Raw genomic sequence first — 16,984 nt, 5'->3', positions numbered from 1 at the left:
GTGTCATACAATCGTGAACTTTGGCTACGGGTATGGGATGACTGGGTGCATCAGCTGCCGAGACAGCATTATAGACAATAGCAGGACCGTGGGGCTTTGAAAAGCCGCTTGTACAAGGTTGGGTGACACAGGCGTCCGGCGAGCCTATAGCGGACAGCAAGGGCAATTGGTGGTTGTCAATTAACACGCGAAGTGGAGGCAATAGGTACGGACACCATCGATGATGTCGTCTTCTGGAACAACCGCAATGGCTGGAGGGAGTCTTCCCGCCTTGCTGATGGCAAACGGTGGAGTAGGAGCAGGAGGAGGTGGCGGCGTTGGAAGCAGTGGTTCCTCCGGGCCGAAGGGGCTTGGAAAACCTGATGTGAAACCGCATGGTGCGGGTTCCGGGGTAGTTGCCGGTGCTCCCAGCAAGGTGTTGCTTGGCGGCGATAAACATGAGACGTGGCAAATGGAACTGCTAATGGAGCGGCTTCGAACGAAAGCCAAATCGGCCCAGTACAAAACCTTCCCGGAGATGTCTAAATCCGTACGGATGTCGTTGCTGGTTCGTTTGGCGAAATCGAGATACAGTCATGTGATTTGATGCTAATCGCAATTTTTTGATTTTGTAGGAAAAACGGTACGCCTTAGATGCGGTAGAAAAATCAAACCTTCAGAAGACGCTCGACAGCATGCAGTACTGCATTAAAGTAACCACCAGACAGGGATTGGTTGAGCGGCTCGATTGTCTCACTAGGCAGCTAGGGTAAGATCCATAATGGAAGCTGGCACGTGAAATGTTCTAAAGTTTCGGTTCAAATAATGTTTTAGCCTCAAGCTCAGCGAAGACACCTCCGGACTGTTCATTTCGTCTGATATGTTCTACCTCGAGATCATTCTCGATCCGGCTGGTGGGACGGTACAGGATGTTAAGGTACACCACGAGTGTAAGATGAAGCAGCAGAGTTGCAGCGAGCTTGTCGCCTGTCTGCAACGCGGCGATTTCGCCGATTTTACCACCCAGCTTGAGGGTTTGGCTTCGATCTACCAGTTGAACGCGGAGAAGAAGATCAAAGTGAACGCGTTTGTCGCTCTACAGGCTCTCGAAACCGATCTGTACACGCTCTACACGCTCTCGACGCAGCACTTTACCGATGTGCACGCGCTCCTGCTGAAAGCCCCGCTCGGAGTTGTGCAGAAACGGCGCGGTGGTCACCCTATGCGTCTGACATATTTTGTCGCTCCCTATGAGTTACTGGATCTTGGTACACGCACGATGAACGCACTGTCGGCGGAACTGATCGCGAAAGAGCGCATTGGATGTAGCGTGGCGGTGGTACTGGAGGCAGCCAGTGCAAACAAGCTCCAAATCCAGCCGCTGCTCGTCGTGAACGGAAGCAACAACGCAACTTCCGCTGGGACGCCAGTTTACACGCCAATCGAAAAACACAACTCTACCTCGTTGCCTGCCACGTTTGTGCTGCGACTCAGCAAACCGATGCCGATCAATAGCGCGATGATGCGCTCAATCAAGTCTATCGTCGGCGGAAGCACTGGTGGTGGGGAGCAAGGGGGAGAACAAGGGACGGCTAACACGCTCGGGCTTCCGACGTCTCTGCTCATGCTCATCGCCCACCACGCTTCCGGGGGAAGCGTAACGGATCCGGCAAAGGGGTTGCTTGTTTCACTACCCGATCAGTATCACTGCTACTATCTCACGGATAATCCCGCCCTGCGGGGGGTGATGGTGAGCAGCATACCGTTCACGGAACCTCAGCACGTTCCGAAGATCTTGACCTTTCTGCGCCAACAGGCCGTCTTCAATCAACTGCTTGCAAGTTGCATCCGGATCGGTTTGCCCTCAAACGGCGCTGCCGGGCGGACGAGTGCCCTGCAGCAGCTTCTGGATGGAACGCACCCGATGGAGAACGGAACGGCAGGAGCTGGGATGGGATTGCTCGTGTTTGAAGTAAGCGCACTTACCTGCCAGTACATCACCGTGTCATTGATGCATCCGTACGAAGAATCGCTCGCGACGGTAGAGTTTGATCTGCAGAATATCGCCAACATCGTCGTGCGTATCTACTGCAGCGATGGCGAAACGACCGATCAGCACACTTTGGATCGTATTTCGGCTGTTCTACAGCGTAGTATGTCCATCCCGGTGACACTGCGAGCTCTCATGAAGCATTGGGAGGAGGAGCACGAGCAGAAGTTCAAACCGAACGTCCTCGGAGCTGCAAGCGTCAATTCTTCCGGTGGCGGTGGAGGAGGTCCAGGTAGTGGAGGAGGTGCAGGGCCCGGTCTTAACGCTGGCAATGATGGAGCGACATCGGGTGGTGTTTCCGGTTCCGGTGAGGATGGAACTATGAATGGTTTCACTCTAACGTCGCTGGGCGGTGCGGGATCTGCTGTTGATGGTGGTGCAGGAGGAAGCGCGGCATCAAATGGAACTGGCCAACAGTCCTTGTCGCGAGGACTCATCAACGGCAACAATGGTGTAACTGGTGACGGCGTCACCGGCCTAGCAGGAGCCAGCTTGGGACTGGATTTTTGTGATATGTTGCCTGGACGGAACGGAATCGGATTAGTGGGAGCACCGGTGTCAGCGACGGGTGGCAATTTGCGGTCGGCGGGACTCCCACTAGGAGTCCGCGAACCACCGGAAGCGTTAGTTGGCAACGTAACGAAGAAACGGCGCACGGAGGATTTTTGTAAGAGCCCAAAGAGTGATAGCAACCTTAGCGTGAGTGGCGGCGATGGTGACGTTGAGAAGGGCAGCGTCGCGGCATCTGTAACCGGCGCCTCCACCATGACCACCACTAGTTCTATCGCAAACCCCAGTCACCAGGACGTACCGTCATCCGGCGTGGTGGGTACAACGGCGGTAGCAACGGCAGCAGTACCAACATTGACGTCTGGTAGCGGTGGTGGTTCGATTTTAAGTGAACAGCGAAAGCAGGCCGTCGGTGGCAAGGAGGAGGACGCCGGCGAGTTATCGTTGTTCAGCAAGTCGGCTCCAGCGTCCGGGGTCGAAGCCAAGGGCAACTCTTTGGGTGGAACTACAACAATGTCGGCGAAGAACGAACCTCCAAATTTGAACCTGAACCCATCAGCCGCTGGTGACGAAGACACCAGCGGCAGCATCAAGGTGCCTCTGACCTCCTCCTCCTCCTCATCTTTATCCTCATTGTCCTCGTCGGGCTTTTCGGCATGCAATGCGCCATCCGGCGATGCTGGCGAACGTGCGGGAGCTTTGCTGCTCGACAGCCTCGACTTTTCGTCCCTCGAGCCGGACCCGGTCAAGCGGTCGGCCACACAAACGTCTAAACGGCAACGGAGCTCGAGCAGTTCCAGTTCCAGCTCCAGTAGCAGCTCCAGCAGCAGCTCGAGCAGCTCCAGTACATCCGAGGCGTCGGACGAGCCCGAGGAGTCGGTAGATTTGGTAGAGGCGGAAATGAGCAGCTTCTTTGCTGAGGGAAACACCAACAAACCGACTGCCAGCATCAGCTCGCAGAAGAGTACGTTCGGTTCCTCGAAGCCCGGAATGGCGCCGGGAGCAGGTACGATTTCTCCCATCGGAGGAAAGGTCGTTTCCCCGTACGGAGTCGGGATGTTGGACCAGTCCATGATGGCACCGACCACGCTGGCCACTGGTAACTCTGGGGGAAGTGGCCTCGATATCATTCCCTTCACAACGAACGCCAACAGTACGACCAGTGGGACATCCGCAACTGTTACCATCACACCGGTTACCGTCTCCCAAAGTAGCAGCAACAACAGTATCACAAATTCCTCGTCTTCAACAACGACGACCCTGTCTTCCGTGACGAAGAAGTCCTCGTCTTCTACCGGCAGTACGCACCGCAAGGGCAACTCGGAGTCGGAACGAAGTGGGACGGGCAAATCGGAGAAGAAGAAAAAGCGCAAAGCCGAAAGCGTGGACCACGCGTCGATGGGTCCACCGAACAAGCTGCCGTTCAAATCCGGCGAATCCTCGCCCCACCGAGGTACCGGAAGCGGTATCTCTACACCGGGAGGTGCGAGTAAATTAAGCCCTAAACACTCAAGCCCAGTGCATCACAGTAGCCCGAAGCACAGCGGTAGCGGTTTGGGGTTTCACAGTCCCAAGCATGGTGCATCGGTTTCCCCGAAGCATCCGCTGCACTCTGGCGGAAGCTCGACCGGTGGCGGTAAGCCCAGTATGTCGGCGTTAAAGTCCGCAGCCGCCAGTGGAAATTCCCCGGGAACAAAGTCGTCTGACGTTGGCGGTGTGAGCGGAGGAAGTGGCAGCGGAATCACCGGTTCATCCACGGGCAGCTCATCCAAGGACCGCGAAAAGGAACGGGCGGACAAAAAGGTGCTCCAGTTTTCGTCTGCAGGATCCTCGACGGGAGCGGTGATGAGCGCAGGCAGCGCTTCCGGGTCGTCCGGTTCCGGAGGCAGGTCGAAAAACGTCAACCTGAAGCTGAAGCAACTGGATCTGGGAACTACCGGTCCGGGTTCGATGACCATTTCGATGACCGGGCCTGGAATCGGTGACGGTGGCTCTAGTACGTCGGTGGCTCCGATGATCGACCTTACCGGACTCGGTTCCGCACAGGGAACGTCGCTAGCAGCATCACTAGGACTGGCAGGGTCTGGCATGGCAACGGCCAGTTCAATGCTGCAAGCGCTGCAGGCAGCCAAAAATCGCAAACCTCCGTCGTCAACCAGCGGGGGGGGATTGGGCGGATCCCTTAGTGCCGTGATCGATAAGCTGAAGTCAGCCCAAACAACGGACGATGAAGGCGGTGCCGTACTGGTGCTACCGGAGATGACTATCACGCAGCAGACGACTTCCACGCCGATGGCGGTCGGTGCCGGAAGTTTGGGAACGAGTGTGAACATCGGCAGCTTCGGGGCACTTAGCGGCGGTAGTACGATGAAGGATTCTTCCAAGACTGGCGGTGGGCTCTTGTCGGCGGCAGTTAGCTCCCTAGCGAACTGTGTTTCCTCCTCCAGCATCGGTGCAGGTGAGTAGTAAGCTACGCGAAGGGCTCATCGCAATGCTAACAAACGGGCAACGGGCTCTTTTCAGTCACGCAATCAAGTTCCATGACGAGCGCACCCTCACTGACTGCCGCCCTAACGAGCGGCAAAGCGTCCGAGTACATGGTCAAGCCAAGCTCGGACGGTATAAAGCTGACGATACAGAACAAGAAGGGTACGAAAACGTCTAACAGTGGTGGTGGATCAAAGTCCGGCAGTAGCAAATCCGGCCCAAAGTCCGGCCTGTCCAGCGGGCAGTCTGTCTCATCCAAACAGCAACAGAACCATACTACCTCCTTCAGCGGGGCCTTTCCTTCGTCCACCAAGGGTAGTCCCCATTATGCCAGCTCGGCCGGGTCGTCGAAGGTGCCCTTTCAAAAGTCTAATTCGTTCGGTTCGCTCAGCGGAGGTACTGCGGGCGGGCTGAAAGCGTCCAAGGTGAGCTCCCCAAAATCGGCTTCTAATCCGGCCAGCACGTCCTCGTCGTCATACTCCTCGTCAACCGCGTCGAAGGAGAAGGCAGGATCGGCTGGCCGTTCTAAATCGTCCTCCGCTTCATCGCTCGCTGGAGCAATGCTTTCCGGTGCGTCTGGCGCAGGTGTTGGGAGCGGCTCGTCGCTGGTAAACCCCATATCCATCATGAAAATGCTGGGCTATCCGACCGGGGCGATGGGCAACATGGAGGGATTCGCAAAATCGCTTGACACCAAGTTTCAAATACCGAAGCTTTCCGCGCGTGGTGGCAGCTCAGGTGGAGGATCGGGCTCCAACCTGATCGGCACTGATGGGGCGAACGAAACGAACAAAAATGCCAAGGAAACGGCCATGGGACCCACCAACGTAGCGCGGAAGCAGAAGCAACAACCTCCAACGTCTTCACCGCAGCACGTCGGTTCATCACCTTTAAGACAGTTTTCATCGTCCCCATCCAGTGATGCCAGTGCGAGGTTGCTTTCTGATCTGCTTGGTTCCGCAGCAAAGGGTGGCTCCAAAATGCCCTCCACAACCGGTGGAACGGGTACTGATGGGTCCGGGTCCTCAATGCATCCGCTGCTTCCGAACATTGTGCAGAAGATGTTCGGTAGCGATGGGTCGCTGCTGACGAAATCAAACAGCTCAGACGGCAGCATGTTTCCTTCCGCCGGACGTGCCTCTCCAGGGATGCTGTCATCGCTAACGGGTAGCACTAGTCGTGATGGTTTCCGGTCCGGGTCTGCTCCGGGAACGCCCACAACGACGGGGTCAATGGTGTTGCCACCGTTTCCATCACCTGTGTCCGGAGGCGCTTCGAACGATGGTGAGCTGGGGTCGGGATCGGCAGGACCTTTAATGCGCCCTCCATCTCGGCCAAGCAGCACGATATCGAACCACTCCCACTCGTCACAAGACGGTATCGGTAGTGGCCCGTCGAGCGGTGGGGACACCGGCGGGACTTCAGCATCTACCATGGCCTCGATGATCATGATGAACGCAATAAGCAGCGTTGGAGCTGGTGGACAGTCGCCTGCGTCCGGATCCCTGTCTCTCGATAGCACCAGCACCCAGCAGTTGATGGCGGTGTTGGCTAAAAATGCAGCAGGAGCTTCGACTGGCCTGGCACCGCCCAACAACATGCTTAATCACAACCACCACAACCACTCGCTCCTCCATCATCACGGTAATCATTTGGGCAATCACGCAAGTGGGGCTGGAGGAGCTACGGGTTCAACGGCCCTCAGCAATCTTCCGTCACCGGCATCTGTCTCGGTGCACATCGTCAAATCTCCGGCCCCATCACCACTGCCTTTCACTTCGCCACACTCGAATGCATCATCCACACATGGCGGTCCCGGTGGTGGACTCGATGATGACCTGATGGACGAAGCCCTGGTAGGCATCGGAGGCAAATGACAGGCAGGATGAGGGCCTGAAATGGCGTGGATAGTCCTGAGCTGCTAGTAGATGTCGAACACATGCACGGTGGATACTGTCTGACGTAACGTAACTTAAATGTAGCGCCTCTCAAACTTTCCTCACCTTCAAAGGCGCCATCTCGAGCAACACTAAACCAATCGCGGGATCCGGTATTTGTACCGGTTGTAGGAATATGTCTAGTTGAGCTACGAGATGGCCGGGCTGAAGGGCTATAAACTCTTTCGGTAATACTTAGATCATGACACAAGCGCTACGTCGTATTTTCGCGAGTCGCATACTGAGAAAACAAACGGTTTCCAACACGGTTCTCTCCTTCACGACGGGAACACGACGAAACAGGAACAGGACTGGATACGGTCTCGTCCGGGCAACAGTACTGCAGCAGTATTAACACGTTGCCTTTTGAGATATCGCTTTCGTCGTAAAAACTCAGCAGGATATCTTTTTGCGTTCGAACGTCAGAATCATCTGCAATACTGCTTGGAGTGGATGCAATTAGAATATTGCTTTGTGTTGTTGTCTGGTTCGATTTGATTGTTGACCTCCCGAGGGTGTCTATGTGTGTGTGGATGTGTTTCAGGTGTATATGTACATTACAAAAATCTATCACCACTGCACCACGACAGGATGGGACAGGGATAAGAAGTGTACAAGTTACAGCGGTAGGGAAATGAGGGAAATGACTAAAACTAAGGCGAAATAGGGCACCGTAGAAGCAGGTTATAGATACTAGCAGCATTAAAGAAAACCTCAGAAACGTAATAAAGCAATGCCGGCTAATGGAAATGCACGACATAGTGCAAAATAATAGATCGCTTCTCCTCTTGACGTAGGTTGAAACTTTGCGAAAGAAATGTGCGCCATGTTTTAATCTTCTGTTAACGACCTATAGATAAGACGACCCGCGGATTCCTAGAAGACGCCCCATGGACACCTCTACTCATTCGGTAGCAAATAGCTCTCGAACACATTAACAACAGCAGGAGTTTTCCTTGAGAGCTTGCAGAACGCCAATTAGCTTTTGGTTTATTGAGTGATTTAATCAGATTCGTTTCAATTTTACTTCCTGTTTTTATTCTTTTATCATCTTTTCCTCTAATTAGTTTAGTTTGCTTTGTCCATACTTTACACTTTATTTGCAATCTAATTTAGGTAGTAGCTCGTAGCTCACCCGCTCGTATAACTCTATCGATAGTAGTTACAATAATTAGGGTTCATTGATGTCTCTTTTATTACAATTAGTGAACTAGTAGCTACGGAAAATGCAAAACACACGCTAACCGTGCCTAATTATGCCAGCACCACCTGTCACAGTGTCAGCATCGACTGTAAGGATCCTTCGGCTGTGGTGGTTAGAAAGCGAAACGGCAGCAAGGAACTACGACGTTTAGAAGCAGCCCGCGACCTCAATCGACTCTAGCAACGAGGGTGCTGTTGAACAGGGGTATAGTGCTGGAGAATGGTAAAACCTCCGCTTGTTGGGTGTACCGATGTTATTCCTCGTCCGAAATCCATCCTGCGCCTACGCTTCTTATTGCGAGTACTCATTGATGACGGCCATATCCTCCGAGAGGTCATGCTTGAGGCTGTTTGGCGCTCCGAGCTCGTTCACCTCCGGAAAGTAGCGCTTGTTGAATGCGAAACGCCCGAACCGGTCGATCTCGTCGAAGTTCCGCTTTCCGATCGTTGCCATCTCATCCCCGTTCAAGCGATAGTTGAAACCAGCTATCAGAAATGGGTGAGTGTTGAGGGAAAAAGAAATTTAGGATCACCTGTTTGATAGAACGATAGTCTCGGCGGCTACTCACCGTTGAAGCGATCGATCTCATCAAAGTTGCGCTTGCTGTAACGCCCGTTGTATCCGTGGTCCGGGGATCCTCCGGTGTATGAAGGCTCAAAACCAAGGTTCCGCTTGCCGTTGAAGCGTGCGAACCGGTCGATCTCGTCAAAGTTGCGTTTGTCGTACATCGGGGCCAATCCGCGGGAATAGTAGTTGTACAACAGCGTCCTCCGATCCGAGTTGTTCAGCGATCGTTTTGTCTTGTATCCGGATGTTCCGATGGCAGCACCCGATAATCCCGGTGAACCCGTCTTTTGGTCCGTCGCGGTGAGCTGCACCTTCTCTTCGTTTGCCTGCTTCAGCTGGCCTGCTACCGTCGTTCGTAGGGGTTGAAAGAAATGTTAGACAGAAACTTGGGAGAATGTTAAACAAAAGCGTTTGTTCGGATGCATTTGAAAAACGTTTGACCGGTGAGAAAGATCCTGCATGACGTTCAGGGTTTGATTTTCATGGTCGCTCTTAGGAGACGTTTGCATTCTGAGCTTTATTGTACATTGTTTGATTGTTGTGTTTTAGTTACTCTGAATCTCTCTTCTCTGCTTCCTTCTAGTCGCCTGGTCAGCGAAATAGACTACGCATATTCAACGCCGGCATCGGACGCGTCCTGCACAATGCACATGCAGCAAAACAAGGGATCACCACTGGAAGGACCAGCGGCTGGATAGTGCTCCTTGCGCAGAGGTAAATAATTTTCATATTTTAACAAATGGCGCTGAGGGCTTCATGAAACGTTGCATAAGTTGATGAAATTTTGAAGCATCGATTGCTGGGCTGGTGCTGTTAAAGGAAATGGACGTTTCCCTCGAAATATAACGCGTCACTCCTGAGACGCTAGCTGTCATGGGTGATCCTTTTCCATAAACACAAACACTTTCACGTACCAATGCACTCATACCAACACAGCTCCCTCGCATCAAGGTCAACCGCTCCTTTTTCGGATGCTTTGACCACGTGGCATGGATGCAGTGGTTTACTTTTTCAATAAATTTCCACCACCAATCGAATCGAGCGAGGCCCGCTTCAGCAGGTTCCCGCCACCGATCGAGTCGAGTGAGCGCTGGTTCCGACCGAACGGACTTCCGCCGGAAGTGCGTGGGAGAGTGGCGAACGATCCGTCATACTGAGTCGGGCTGAGCAGGATTCGGTTGTAGAAAAGGTACTCTGGATGGGGTAGTTCGTGTACCAGGTGTCAGTGGGTTGGAGTAGATGGTGAAAATGGTGGAGAGTTAATGCGTTCGCTAACTGTTCACATGCGGACATTTGGGTGGTAGTCACATGAGGACATTGGACATGGGCACAACACTTGATCCTTTCTCGATCGTTACATAGACATGAACTATGAATGGGACGTCCACAGGGATGGTGATACATTGAAGTTGTTGCTCGACTGAAGACGCACACAGGACACCGGACAAGACAAACACACGAACACGGACACAAACAGGGACACTTCACAGAGATCCATGGCAGGTGATTGATTATGTTTAACTTAATTAAACTCACTCCACTCTGCCTGCTGACGATGCGAATTTATGATTATGCATCGCGCGTGGGCGATAATAATAGAATAAGCAATGAATAATAGAACATCAGCCGTCGGGAGCAGCATCTTTTGGCGTTCAAAAAAGAAGCGTTTGATAGCCCGGATGTTTATGGCAGGCGTTATGCTCGAAGGACATCTCGAGCAGCTACTGCGCGGACGAGCAATTGTCTTGTCCTTGAACAAGTGCAAAGGTGTAAACCATGGTAATTGGTTCGATGAAACGAAGTTTCGTGTTTATGAAAGCGATCGTTAACAAACTCGTCAAAGTGTTTCGCGAGGTTTGCTTGTAATTTTGTCCCGACGCGCGCACCTGTGTGGCGGTTCGATTTGCCTCAAACATCTGCTTTTGTTGGCGTCATTATATTCATTCATTCTCAATTCAGAAACTCGATTTGTGAGCCTGAAATGGTTTGGTGTTGATGCTACCGAGGATACGCAGCATGTTCCCCATTTTCTGACCCTAAATTGTTCCAAAAAATCGCTTACGATCAAATAATTTCGAAGAACAGTTTATAGCACTGTTTGATATTAAGCCTCAGTCTAAGCGTTTTCCGAAATATACATATTTCTGATGTATTTTATCCTTTTCAAGTTTCAAGGAATTCGACGAAAAAGTTTCCTGTGTTCCAGGTTTCCAACAAACGATTTGATGAAAAGATTGCAATGAATTTTTGCCTCTAAATGATTCCAGCTTAAAGTATAAACTCAACGTGGAACATAATGGGTGAAAGATCAACGCAAATAAAAAACTACGCTATCGTTGACCAAATCGACAAACTAGTGTAGTGGACGTCAGCATACTTCTTGAGGAATCATACCATTTTCATCCATTTATACTAACTGTCATCAAAAAAAGTAGATTGCGCTTCACAATTGTCTGTAAATTCTCTACTCTCAGCAGGAGTGATACATTATCCCAGCGAGATCTCTGTTCGAATGGTTTACTACAATATGCACGTGGACATCACAATTCAGGCAGTGAATTTCTATTGCAAAATTGCGCAACAACCAACGTTATGTTTGGGTTATGATTGACGTAATTGTGATTCCCAGCAGAACAATCCTGTCCTGTGGAGAAATTTGAAATTTTCGCTCACCAATAAGTCCTGCGATAACAACGTTTCCCATGAGGTCCAACGAAGTAGCACGGAGGAATCCAGATTATCATTCTATTGAAGCGACTGTTACGACTGGGGAGAAAAAAAATCAAAATATTTCTTCAGCACTTAATAAGTAAACTTTACAGCACAAGTTTACGAATCTTCCTGTAAACTTTCTGCCCTTGGAGCTTGGGTTCATCCTTCGAAACGGAAATCATCACAAACGTGCTATTTGCTGTAGTTGCTTGCAATCGTATCGAGGTGCTGAGGCGATCAAATACCTATTGTAGCAGTTTTCACACTGCTCTGCGCTATTCGTCCTATTCCGCACTAGTTGGAATGCCAAAAGTTCAAGCTCGTGGCATTGTGTAACGCAACAAACTGGCAAGTTTCAGCGTGATTCGAAATCGGTGTTGATTGAAACATGTGCCGATTGGAAGTTTGTCACTCCGGCTCTGTCAGAGAGAAGGTATTTTTTCATTGACTTGAAATACTCTTTCGATGGAACCACATGGTTGACTGTGCCATGTGTTCTACAGAATTAGCCTGTAATGTAAGTGATTATATGAACGTATGGGTATTGAACAAGAAGTTTTGAAGGCCAACGCTCCAATGTGGTTGCAAATGTGTATCAGATGTGAAGGCTTTCAACATCTGCCGAATGCACTATTGAGGTGCCAAACAACGTTCTTCACGTCATTCATCATGTGACAAGTTTGGATAGATTTTAACACTCGATTACGCTGGGCGTGAGGGCAATTTTCCACTCGTTCGCCCCATTTCCTGTGTCCAACACTCAAAGAACGGACACTTGACACCGTAGGTGCCGGCAATACACACCCTTGAAGGGAACGGCGAGATCTGCGTGTGCGAAGCTCTCAAAATGCTTACTCGAAAGGATACTGATGACGGCATGCGGCAGAATGTTCGCACCCTCATGCACCCTCCGGTACCCGTTCTGTTCTGCCGCGTGCCTTCATCCTGGTGGAATCACGCAACAGCTGCTGATGCTCGATGGAAACCCGGTCGTCGTAAGCAACAGGAAACCGGACGCCGATAGGATTGCTACAATTGCGCTCGGCACACATGCTGCGTGCTTTGATGATGTTTTCATGTAATTTTAAGTTTTTCCCTACCGCTCGCGCCCTACCCGTGTTACGCGGCGAATAGCCAGACGATGGGAGCAACTGGGCCCCGTTGTCCCGTTGACCTGACGAACCCAAGGAAAGTGCCCAGCATCGGCGTCGTTATGGTGGAAAGGTTAGTGTTTTTTCTCGGTCATCGGGAACAGCAGTTCGACTCACGCGGAAGCAAAATCGAAGCTTTAATGCGACCGTTCGACGTAAATGCAAACTTGGCAAAATACCACTCCTTTTGCAAATGGTTGCATGAGGCATCCTTTTCAAAATTGATGCACATCATCTTGTTTGCTTAGCTTAAGCCTTGGCTCAACACGCTTTAAGATATCCTGCTAGCCGAATGAGAACAATGGCGATGAACGGGTGCTTTCGCGGCCTTTCGTTCGTAATAGCGAGAATGCCGATTCTCACCGGAAAAGCATCAGCCAAGCGGGAAATTGAAGCACACCGCATCCTCCGGCTTACAGGAAGCCCGTTAGCGAGGGAAAACGCGGCTGGGGACTTTCTGTTTTGCTTAAAAAAAACGAGGTTTTTGTAACGCCACCAGGCACCTTCATCGCCACCAGGCGCCTCCATCGGTACCAGGCGGTTCCATCGGCACCAGGCGCCTCCATCGATACCAGGTGCCTCCATCGGTACCAGGCGTCTCCATCACCACCGGGACGGTTGCATCGTAGCGTTATTACATTACACGGCCCAGGCTTTGGTGCGCAAATTATCTCGGTTGAATTCGATTTGCGGTGGGATGGTAATTCTTTGGAGTGAAAGACAATTTATTAAAATAATAAATTAGACACCTCCCGGTGCTAAGCCGTCGGGGGTGATTCTCGTGTGAATAAGTGTGGGTTAAGTGGCGGTGAATAAGTGTTAGGTTTTGAAACGCATTTCATGTAGTTCTCAAATTTACCTTTGTTCATCTTGCTGTGTTCATAACAGAGCAATTACTGCTTCATTTCGAAATGGCCGCTTCAGTTGAACCTGATATTGCATAATTAAAAACTATTGCTCGGGTCTTTTCGTGTAGAAATGTTTCGCACTAATCATACAACGAACGAATATAAATTTAATGCACGATGGTGCTAGCAGTCCACAATTGAATGTGCGTAATTTCCATCCTCTCTCCCATCATTCGGAATTGACCTACATCGGTGCAGGCGAATCCCCCGGCCGTGTGCTGGTGGGTTTTTCCGTGCGCGCAGGAATGTGTATCAGATGAAATCCAATTGTAAAATCCGCAACAAGGATGCGTACCATCGCTTAAGGCCGTTCGAGCACTTAAAACAATCATAAAAATGATCTTATAATATGCTTCCCCTCGGCCAAACCTTGCACAAAGGCCATTTGAATTTTTGTTTCACATTTTTCGGCCTTCACCCGGTCATTTGAGGCGTGCTCGTCCTGCATTCCAGCGTTAACAGACATACTCCATTTTGTATTGCACCGAGTCGTGGGACTCCGAGTGTGCTCATGATGGATTGTGACCGCGTGCAGCGGACTGCACTGTGTGAGAGGTTTAGGAAGATTGGAAGGGATGAAAAACAAAATGGTACGCTACGCAAGCTATTTCAGGAGGTTCAAAGTGCCTGCGGTGACCCTCACCCAAGGACAGCTGGTGATGTATGATAATGCTTTTTTGATTAAAATCCAAGAAAATGCATACCTACACGGCGTATCTCATCGCTCCCGGAGTATGCCATTCTCTGGCCCAACTGCAGTTCGCAATCCGGGAAATAAGCATCTAATTCCTCCAGGGTGTTGCGTCGTTCAAAGGACACCGGCTAGCGCGAGCGAAGCAACAAGTATGTAATGAAACGTGTGGCTTTTTGGGTGGGTTATGGGACAAAAGCTCTGCACGCAATACAACTCAGTGGAAGAATCTTTCTGGCGCTACATTTCCTGATCCGAGATGCTTCGCTCGGGTGGATCAACGCGGAAGTGCAACCGGAAATGATCATTTTTTGGCGAGTGTGTAACAGAATCCAGTTAACCACTCGCTGTTGTAACAAAACTAGTTGAACCCCTCAATGCAAGGATAGTTTGCGCGCGAGTAGTTCAAGAAGGGCATCGCGTTTCTCTTCAAATAATCCTTAAATTAAAACGCTTCTACAGCCGGTGCTTTCCGATCTTGGAAGGAACATTTAGAGACGGAAATCACGAGGAAACATGAATACACAGCACGAACACAGGTGTTGAGACAAACGGACAGGTATCACGGAGACCATTTTTGACAGCACTGGACGAGCACACACACACACGAGAGGTAACGGTCAAAGGATTATGAAGATGCTGATTTACCATCGTTCAGACGCTTCAGCTCCTGCAGCTTAGTCAGAACCTCCTCCAGCTCCTGATCCTTAACCGGCAGCCCGTGGGCCCAGCCGAGAAAGGCGAACAGCAGTACGCCACAGATGAGATGAAGCTTCACCATATTGACCGATCAGGGGTTTCTAAGCAGAGGCGATCACGGCGGTGGTGCACGGACACGAACGGGGGTGCTGGGGTTTCAGCTGCTATCAAACTTTCAACCAAAACGAACTGACCTGGCTTGCAGGAACCACTGCAGAGACTACTTGCGGCAAAATGCTTGCCGTTGCTGTTCGCTATTTCCTTTGCAACACCCTCAACAAACAGCTCTCGATGCACAACGGTTGATGCCTGGCGCACGATTGTTGCGTTATCGGGTGCGCCATCGGTGCTTTTATACTGTGCGTCTCCATCGGGAAACGCTAATGATGGACCGCAGATGCGTGTGGTTCGCGGGAAAATATTGCTCACCGGTCGTCATCGCTTCTCACTGCTCATGCGAGCCATTTTGCTCACTGGTCGAGAACGATGCGGTGCATGAGATAAGTTCACTTGCGAGGATGTCCTTGAGGGGCAGTGTTTGTGGGGAAGTTTGCGGTTCTATACTAGTTCGTTCTGCGTTCATTATGGTTCCGCTCACAGTGTTTGCGAAATACACACACTCACTTTCATCACAATTATTTCTCACTACCACCTAATTCACTAAAGAGCGCTCACGAGTAACATCTCACTAAGAAAGGAACTTGGTTTGAAACATTTTATCGAAATTTTTCATCATAAATACATAAAATATAATTCATGCTATTGTACAACAGCTGTTCGTGATTTTACGCAACGCTAGGAGCATTGTAATTATGAAATTTTCATCTTTTTAACATCTTTCTTCGAAAAATGAATGAAAAGCATATTGCAATATATTACACCAACTATACGGCTGCAATCAAAAACGGGTCTTACGAAGTTTCGATAGAATTGCGTACATCCTTGGGGTCTACGACCTAAGAACACGATCGATGGTTAGTTTCGGATGATTGGTCTTTCCGTCGGTTGGTTAGGCAACACTACCCCATTATGAGGATGATTTCAAATTAGACTAAATGATCCTGCTATGAATTCATATTTTCTGGTGGTTTATTAATTTCTTACGTATCTCGGAAATTGTATGGAATGGAAATTGTATGGAAACGGAATGGAAATTGTAAAATCATAGTTAAAAAATTAGTGTAAACCTGTGTGCATGCATCTGTTCACAATGTATCCCTTTCGCTTCTGGATGCTTTGCACAAACAACGTTCGCCGTGTATCCTGTGACATCATCCCATCGGAATGCCAGCAGCGCTTTACCCTAATGTCGATGATCATTCACGGTAACGAACGTCATGCACGAGACAAGAGGACAGACATACAGAAAAAAAACTGCGGAAATGGCGGGATTAACGAAATAATTTTATCAAATTGTTGCTACACACTCATCAAGGATAATAGCGATCGTCGTTGTGTGGAAGCGGAGGGGAACGGATAATGGAAGCATGTGCTATGGAAATATGAATAATTGGTTGATTGAAAGTGAAAAAAATGGTTGTGTCACCATCGTTCGCTTGTGTGCTGTGGGTTTAAGGAAATTTAAATGATGGATGAGAAATTGAAATTGCTTTTTTATTTGAATATAAACGTCGCTGACTATATACTTCTATTTTTTTTATAAAAAATTATTACCTGTCTCAGGAGTTTTAATAATATTTAAATGAACTTCTGTTAAACTTAACCGATTTAAAATGCTTTATGCATCACGGCATCTTTTTCGCTTGTTTCAGATCTAATTTTTGTTCTATTTTCGGTTCTTTTTTTGCATGAAAACATCCCTTTTTTTCTCTACCGCAGCATCAAACAGAACGATCCACAAAACACGATACATCTCGAAAAGTTGCATAATTCAACTCCGAGAACAGTGAATTTCATTCCATACGGAAGCTCTTAACTTTCAACCCACCAAGCGAATGTCCTTCAAAGTGGGAGATATTGCAAACCCCTTTTAGAAATGCACCTCAAAACCTTGTTTGGAGGTTTTCTTTGCGCCTCCATCAGTGAAGGTATTATCGCTTGGTAAAAAAATATGCACAAAACACGCTAA

The 16,984-nt window shown here is 49.8% G+C and overlaps 2 protein-coding genes across 3 annotated transcripts; one reads left to right on the top strand and one right to left on the bottom strand.

Annotated features, from left to right (window-relative positions):
- Positions 1–223: 223 nt before the first annotated feature.
- LOC128730734 (mediator of RNA polymerase II transcription subunit 1-like) lies at positions 224–7,698 on the top strand. Its single transcript, XM_053823813.1, has 4 exons — positions 224–547; positions 615–748; positions 814–4,997; positions 5,063–7,698. Exons 1-4 carry the CDS (start codon positions 224–226, stop codon positions 6,901–6,903), a joined length of 6,483 nt encoding a protein of 2,160 aa, XP_053679788.1. The 3' UTR covers positions 6,904–7,698.
- Positions 7,699–7,935: 237 nt separating this feature from the next.
- Positions 7,936–15,150, bottom strand: LOC128730736 (orcokinin peptides type B-like). 2 transcript variants are annotated; one of them, XM_053823815.1, is made up of 3 exons: positions 14,845–15,150; positions 8,736–9,077; positions 7,936–8,652 (listed from the first exon to the last, which is right to left on the bottom strand). In XM_053823815.1, exons 1-3 carry the CDS (start codon positions 14,975–14,977, stop codon positions 8,459–8,461), a joined length of 669 nt encoding a protein of 222 aa, XP_053679790.1. In that variant the 5' UTR covers positions 14,978–15,150; the 3' UTR covers positions 7,936–8,458. The 2 variants fall into 2 exon arrangements, with proteins under 2 accessions (XP_053679790.1, XP_053679791.1); XM_053823816.1 differs by having other exon boundaries at positions 8,736–9,074.
- Between the last annotated feature and the right edge of the window lie 1,834 nt (positions 15,151–16,984).

This window comes from Anopheles nili, chromosome 2 (assembly GCF_943737925.1).
Source record: "Anopheles nili chromosome 2, idAnoNiliSN_F5_01, whole genome shotgun sequence".
NCBI lineage: Eukaryota > Metazoa > Arthropoda > Insecta > Diptera > Culicidae > Anopheles > Anopheles nili.
This window is presented reverse-complemented; position numbering and strand designations above follow the sequence as displayed.